General features: G+C 34.7%; 1 protein-coding gene across 1 annotated transcript in view; it reads right to left on the bottom strand.

Moving 5' to 3' along the window:
* The window catches only part of KLB (klotho beta), a 34,922-nt gene extending 27,243 nt beyond the window's left edge, over positions 1-7,679 (bottom strand). The window contains exon 1 of the mRNA XM_014548676.1: positions 6,580-7,679. Coding sequence (XP_014404162.1) covers positions 6,580-7,317 — 738 coding nt within the window. The 5' untranslated portion in view covers positions 7,318-7,679. The remainder of the gene's footprint in view (positions 1-6,579) is intronic.
* Positions 7,680-8,034: the final 355 nt, after the last annotated feature.

Genomic DNA, 8,034 nt, shown 5'->3' with positions numbered 1-8,034 from the left:
GAGGAAAGGAGTGGGGGGGGGAGAGAGAGAGAGAGAGAGAGAGAGAGAGAGAGAGAAAGAGAGAGAGAGAAAGAAAGAGAAATATCAATGATGAGAGAGAATCATTGACCGATTGCCTCCTGCACGGGATTGAGCCTGCAACCCAGGTATGTGCCCTGACCGGAAATCGAATTATGACATCCTGGTTCATAGGTCGACGCTCAACCACTGAGCCATGCCGGCTGGGCTGGATTAGCTTTTTAGCTACAAGATTTAGCAACCCAACTCTAACACAGGAATTTTTAAAAATTCCTTTATCTTATGGGAAAAAGTAATTTCAGATGATCTTTGAAGATTTGGTTCTATCTAACTAAAACAAACTAAAAAAGGATTCTGCTAGTATTTCCATGTCAAAATATTATACTTAGTCTTCAAGACATTGGTGGGGGGTTGGGCAGAAGAGGTTTAAAAATGACATTTAATCCATTTAAATGTGCCTGTGAAATATGCAGTCTTCTTGTTCAAGAAAGCAGTTGCAGCAGCCTCCTGGCAAAGAAGGCTTAGCTGTTAATCATGTGAATGGTGGCTTTTTCACAGCTGTTTTTGCAGTTTTCACACTAAATTTTGGTTAAGAATTTTGACAGAGCCTTCAAGAAGTGTATTATATAGAGGTGATTGTTTTATTTTAAAATATAACATTTTCTTTACTGTCTACTTTATTTTTTACTTTTAATTGTGAAAATTGTCACAGTACACAAAAATCGAAAGAATAACATAGTGAACCCCCATGAACACATCACTCAGCTTTGAGAGTTGTCAGCATTCTGCAGCTTGATTCAAGGTGGGCTGTTAATTTTTCATAGAAACTGGCATACCTATTTGATTTGCATGTTCTGAAAAGACTGTATGTTTGTGCCAGAGTATGTGTTGAAGTGTGTGTGTGTGTGTGTGTGTGTGTGTGTGTGTGTCTGAAATCAACTTCTCTTCAATTGCAATTTTAAATCCTTTCTGGGATAAGGTAGGTCTTATTTAATTATAAAATAATCAATTGAATTATTTCTTGAATATCTAACACATACCCCAGCCTGGTGTGAGCTTCTCTGAAGGGATGATGGCAAGAAATGCTAAGATAGTTTCCCAAAGAGGTGAAAAAATAGGGAGAAGTAAATATCCCAGGCTGAGGAACAAGTTGGTAAGGCCTTGACCTAGATTAGTGTTTCCCAACATTTCTTGTCCTAAAAGCCTCTTTCCCAGTATTAAACAATCTCTTAAACCCCTGAGGAATTTAAAACATTATTTCATCATATGTGTGTAGTATACGCAAAAGTGTTGGCATTTATTTACTTATATAATCTATTTTATTACTAAAGATTATAAAGTTTATTTTAAATATTCAGAAAATAAATAATGAATATTTAAAATACTCATAATATACAAACATGAATGTTAGCATTTTCCCATCTTATAAACACTATTACATTATGTAAATTATTTTAATGACATAAGAAAAATTATTATGTGACACATTTTTTAAATGATCCTGTGTTTGGTTTTAAGACAGCATGTATACTAAAATGCAGAGTAAAATTTGCCCATTCTGTGGTGTTTTCCAAGTCTGGTACACCTACCTCTTTTGTATGGGAGATGACATTAGGTATAACAAAAATGAAAATTTTTATTTTAAAATGTTACATTATTTATTTTAAGGGTATTAGAAAATACTGGTGTCTCATGTATAGTAGGATATAAAGTTTCCTTTCAAAACAAACATTTTATAGGAAATGTTTTAATAAATAAGACTACATGTGGTTCTTGGATATGCAAACAAACAAAAAAGCCAGCAAAAAAGCCAACATGGAGTGATGTGCAAAAAACTACACTTTGTGAAACACAATGTTACAGCATCAAAAATGGATAAAAATTGTTTCTATAACATTTTGCTTAAATTCTTAAATTTTGCTTTTTTAAAAAGTACAAGCTTTCAAAAAGTAGGTTTAGTTTTGCTCATAAATAGCTACGTATGAAGAGCAATGATTTGGGCCAGCTCTTTCAAGTATTTCACAAATAACTAAAAGCCACTCTTTATTTCCAATATGTGAAAAGTCAAGCTAGATATAATCATCAACATTATTTTCTCATTTAATATTTCTTAAAGCTTTGTTTCTTCTCCTGAAACATCCTGATAATACTGTAAATTAATTTTGAGTTTGTGTGCGCAACTTATAGATCTGGTGAAAATCTCCTTGAGGTGATTTTGAAATTTATCTTTTTCATGTCCCTCGTACTGGTTATATTTCAATGTCCTTGCTCTTTATGCTTCATGCCTTTAACCACTTTGTCAGTTGTTTTTAAGGGACTGAAGGAAGAGGAATTTTGCTCTCCCCCCCAGGGCATATTTGGCAATGTCTGGAGACATTTCAGTTGTCACAACTCTGGACAGCAGGGGTACTACTGAAATCTAGTGGGTAGAGGCTGTTAAATATCCTACAATGCACAAGATAACCCACCACAACAAAGCATTCTCTGGCTCAAAATGTCAATAGTGCCGAAATTGAGAAATCCTGGCACGATATAGACAGAATATGGCTATGAAAGATAATAATTTAGAGCTGTGAAATGGTCAAGACTACCATGGAAGCTGGCAGTATTGAGTGGAGTAATCAAATGAATCAGCTACCATCTCATGAGCAAACTCACCTGCCCCAACCGCTATGCATATTTTCTCAGAGGCTCTCAAATATTCCATTTTTAGTGGGGAAGAAATCTACATATTTAAATTATATTATGCATGTATATTGATCTAAAAATAAAAACGGGCACAATTACTGCCTTTACTAATGTGAAACCTTGGGACTTTGCTGATCTGAGGAATGAAAGCATAGGCCAAACAGGTTGAAATTTTAAAAACTGAACTTGGGAGAAAGAAATCTTTCCTCTACAAAGAAGAAAGATGCCAACCTAGAAGAAGAAATGCACACAAAAGAAGGAGAGAAAGGGCTTCTGAGAGTGTCCTGGTTATCGGGTCCATTCATTCCTGTGATTTGGTTACTGAGCCAGGAAGTTGCTCATTTTTGCTTAAGCCAACTTGAATTAGGCTTCTGTCACTTGTGACCAAAAGAGTCCACACTAATACACTACTGGATTAATACCGGTGATTTCAGGAATTAGCAATAATGCAATGAAATATGTATTTTATACTTGGGATTGGGTCTTTGATTACAAGTTTAAGAGAAATTCCTAAACCACTCATTCAATGTACCTAGCATGTATCTAATATTCTGTGCAAGGTGCTGGAAATATGAAGACAAACAATAGCATCTTCTTTCAAAGAACTCTCAGTCTAGTTGGGGAAACAAAAAAGCACCATATGGTATGAATTCAATGCACATCTTACTGTGTGAGCCTTCAGGAGGGGCACCGACTCTAAAGGATCAAGAATAACGTAGAGGTGGTAACTGCCTAAATTGAGTCTTGAAGGACATTATCAGCAAAGCTGGGAGTAAGAAAAGCATTTTAGTTGCATAGAGCATTAATGAAAGCTGAGCAGAGGGGAATAGTAAGGTAAAATCCAGACACTTTAGTAGTGCATTACAGCTGAGTGTGGGGTGCAAGGGTTTGGCATTAGTGATGGGGGTGGGAGAATGGCCAGGAAGGAGCCTGGAATGGAGGCCGGGTTTGTGTCTTGAAGATCTTGATGAAAAGTTGGGACTTTATCCCAGAAGTTTTGGGACATCACTGATGGATTTTATGCAGGGGAGCGACATGATGCATTTTTAAGAAGTATCTGCTCTGTAAAATGGGGATAATAACAGACACCTAGCAATATTGTTGCAAAAATTATAGATAATCTTTAAAGCTATGTTTGCTGTGCTTAAAGATGGACAAGCCAATCAAGGTGTGCTCTTTCTGTTCTGAACATTGTTAGGGATTCAGAGTTAAGCATCCATTAGTTGGTGTGATTACCACAAACTTTTATCTGAGGCTTAGACTTGCTTTAAGCCAGGTAATGACCAGATCTGTCCAGCTCCGTCTCAGGACTGGCCAGACAATTCAGGTTTCCTCCAAACCAGGACATTCCAGACTGAGATGGAGTTTTCAAGATCATCCTGGAACTTAAAAGACCCTGTAGCCACTATGTAATCTTCTCAATAGCTGAGGATTGGGAAATGGAGTGATAATCACCATCCATGAATTTAGGTTTATATTAGGCTTAAAAAAAAACACTCAATAAATGCTCTTGGACTAAAAACTAATCCTAAAGAATGCTTCTTTTGGGTCACAAGGTGGCATAATAAGGAAGAAACACTCCATTGCAACATAAAATATCCAATTAATCTTTGCTATGTTAAAAGAAAGGCAGAGAGGGGACAAGTGGGAAAAACAAGTTCACCTCAGGCTACCAAACCACTGCCAGCTTTCTCTCTAGTGCTATAAGTCACTGGGTTATGCAGTATATTTTACTTTTTTTAAAAAAAATTAAAATTATTGGGGTGACATTGATAGATAGGACTATATAGATTTCAAGTGTACCTCGCTATGATACATGATCTGCACATTGCATTGTGTGCCCACCACCCAAGAGACCCCTTAGAAATTTTAAAGAAGTGGAAGAAATTACTTGGAAAACACAATAATTTAAAAATGTAATACCTCAGTTTAAAACAATAAAATCTCTACCAGAGTGCTAATTTTGTGGTAAAGACAGAGTTTATCTCAAATTAGAGGAAAATGAAAATTATCTGAAAACATAGCATTTTACATACGAAGTTTGGAAGCAATGTCCATTTGTTAGTTACATCTTTTTCCTGTGTATTTTTAATCAGATAGCCAATTTTAAGGCTTTAAATTAGCCACTTAAACATATTTTTAATAAAATTTCTAATTGTTAACATTTTCCCAGGTAACTGAAAACTTTTCAACAATTTAGAATTTTTAAAATAAGACATTAAATAACCATATATGTACATGTAATTGTATAGAAAACTTTAAACAGACTATATTAGAAACGATTAACAGCAGTTTTTTCAAGGTTGGAGTTGTCAGATGGAGAAGGAGAGAGGAATTTAACTTTTTCACTTTATATCCTTTGGTACAATCTGATATTTCTCAATTTACACCAGCAAGTACTGTTTTAATAATTAAAAGAACTAGATAAAAGAAATATTTTTTCTAGCTTAAATATGTATATTCTTCATAGTTGACAGCTCTAAGTTTTCTCCCCTTTAATGTCTTTTTCCCAAATCACAGAATACCCATGCATTAATATGTTATACATACAACTCTATTCAAAGATATGTAAATGACCTTGAAATTATAATGCAATCTGTTTACAGCAAGGGCAGATGTGACTGAATCATAGTACAATAATCCAGAAAGTTCATGTATTTTTGTATGTGCAAATTAAGACATGGAGTGATTTTATGTTCCTATACATTTTTTCTATTTCTATATGTTCAACATTTGATTATTAGAAATCAGATTACTTCTCCTACCACATGATGAAACCCCACTAATAGTTTTTTCATTTTCAAAATGTAACAGTTATTCAGAGTAATTTATTTTTCCCAAGTAAACTAGTTGACTTAAAAAGATACACCTGATTCTAAATATTAGCCTCAATGTGAGGCAAAATCTCTTGAAATTTTTCAAAAGATTGTTCCTTTAAAAACATCCTTAATAAAGACATTTAGTGTTTAATTATGTTGTCATTTACAAAGCCCATGTTTTCAACAGGTGCATTTTACTCTGTAACCTTGGGCAAGCTATTTAATCTCACTAAGCTTCAGTTTTCTCATCTTTAAGATGGGGATAATAATAAGACATAGTTCATAAGGTTATCATGATGATTAAATGAAATAATGCAAGTAAAATGCTTAAAGTAGTCTTTAAACACTCAATGAATATTAATTTATTTTGCTTAGAGTTTCACTATTATTTAACATTTCCCAGCATAAAGTCTAGCTTTTGAACTATACAGCTTTAAAACACTTAGTAGAGCATATTCTTCCAGTTTTGATATTACTTGTTTAATTTCAACTCCTAGAACAATTAATCTTTCCTGCTATGTAACACAAATGAAACCAACTGTGAATTACATTTATTTCAATTCCTGCATTTAATATGTATCAGTTAGCTAACACTTATTTAGCTTACTATAGCTAAGTACCAGTAAGAATAGCGATAGTAACAACAAATACATATTTGAAATGGTCATGCCTTAGAATAATTCTGAAATGGTTTCGTATTGTCAGAAAAGGATTTCCAACAATTACATTTATAAGGTACTGGTTTTCCACAGAATGAAAGGAAACTCATATTCTCATGCTCTAATGTATAATTGTAGATTTAAAAATAGTTAATTTTTAAAAGTGCACTTTTAAGGAAAATAATTGGATTAATAGAGTAATAATAGCTTAGATAAATAAAATATATACTACTTTAAACATGAAATTTGAGGATAGACCTTGAGGGTTAGAATAAAATTAGTTGAGTTGATTGCAATAAAAAGACTTATTTAAACATGATACATTTCTTAGGGTTTCTTTTGAACTCCTGCTCTGCATATTCAGAAGCTATAATATGAAGCCAGCGGTACAGTACCTTGATCAGGTTGTGTCCCACAGCGTAGACAGCTGCTAAATTTCCTTTCTCTCCAGGGGCATGCATACCTGTCCCATACCCATGCCAAGCAACTAGATATGGGTTGTGAATTGTAATCCAGTATTTGACACGGTCCCCAAACGTCTGGAAACAGTATGTGGCATAGTCATTGAAGATATCTATTAGAACTTCATTTTTCCACCCCCCGTATTTTTCTTGCAGTGCCAAAGGCAAGTCCCAATGGTATAAAGTTACTATAGGCTCAATGTTTCTAAGTATTAGAGCGTCCAGAAGACTGTTATAGTACTGGAGACCTTTTGCATTGGCAACTGCTGCTATTCCATCGGGGAAGAGCCTTGGCCAGGAAATTGAAAATTGATAAAAAGAGACGCCTATAAAATCCAGAGCCGATAAGTCCTTTTCCAGAAAAGTGTAACTGTCACTGGAACTATTCACACTGCTGACATTTTTAAGGTGCGTCTGGGTGAAATGATCCCATATAGAGGGACCTCTTCCATCTGCCTTCCAATTCCCTTCCACTTGAAATGCTCCAGTCCCAACGCCCCAGAAAAAGTTTTTAGGAAAAGTGTCATAGAGAAACAGCTGACTTTCATTTACCGGGCTGTAATTAGGATTTTTAGACCATATAGCTCTTCCGTCTCCGGAGAATCCAGTAACAGCTCGGAGGAGAATAAATGTTGACAGGATGACAGATCTCTGCAGTCCCCCGGTGGACATTGTTTCCCTATAGCGTATGTTGCTTTCATCAGTCCTGAAGCAAATCCATTCATTCCCTGGAGATTCTGCCGCACAGCCTGGCTTCACTCGCCACTAACTGCTCGACTGTCTTATCAACGCTTCAGTAAAAGCTTGTGATTGTAAAGCTCTGTCAATGATTAGCTTGAAGTGTGAGACTTGGGATGGGCCATGGAGAGCAACGTAGTCTGAGGGAGGTGGCTCTATTACAGCCACCAACACATTTCATCCTCTTATTATGGGAAAAATTAGATGAAAATGCATCAGTGACAATAGTCCGAATGTGTAACTAAAACATATGTAAACAATGAATAAAAATGCCATATTTTCTCTTTAGCCTTTTCTCTGTAGCCTACTGACTCAAATCTTTCCTGAATGTTTTGACCATTATTGCCTACAGTATATGCCTTTTTTATTTTTATAATTTTGGAGTGGTTATTTTATTATTTCACATTTCAGGAAAAACAATCTTATATGCAAATAATAGCATTTCTACATGCCAATAATAAAGAGTTAGAAAACATAAGATATTACACTTTCACAAAAATTATAATACATCTAAGAATATTCTTAAATGTTACCCAATTTAAGAAAATTATAAAACTGTGTTGCTAAATTTGAAAGAAGATGAAGAACTATATAGCACTTTTTTTGGTGGAAACACTGAATACTTTCCAATTTAATTTATAAACTTAATAC

Source organism: Myotis brandtii, unplaced genomic scaffold (assembly GCF_000412655.1).
Source record: "Myotis brandtii unplaced genomic scaffold, ASM41265v1 scaffold520, whole genome shotgun sequence".
Lineage (NCBI taxonomy): Eukaryota > Metazoa > Chordata > Mammalia > Chiroptera > Vespertilionidae > Myotis > Myotis brandtii.
This window is presented reverse-complemented; position numbering and strand designations above follow the sequence as displayed.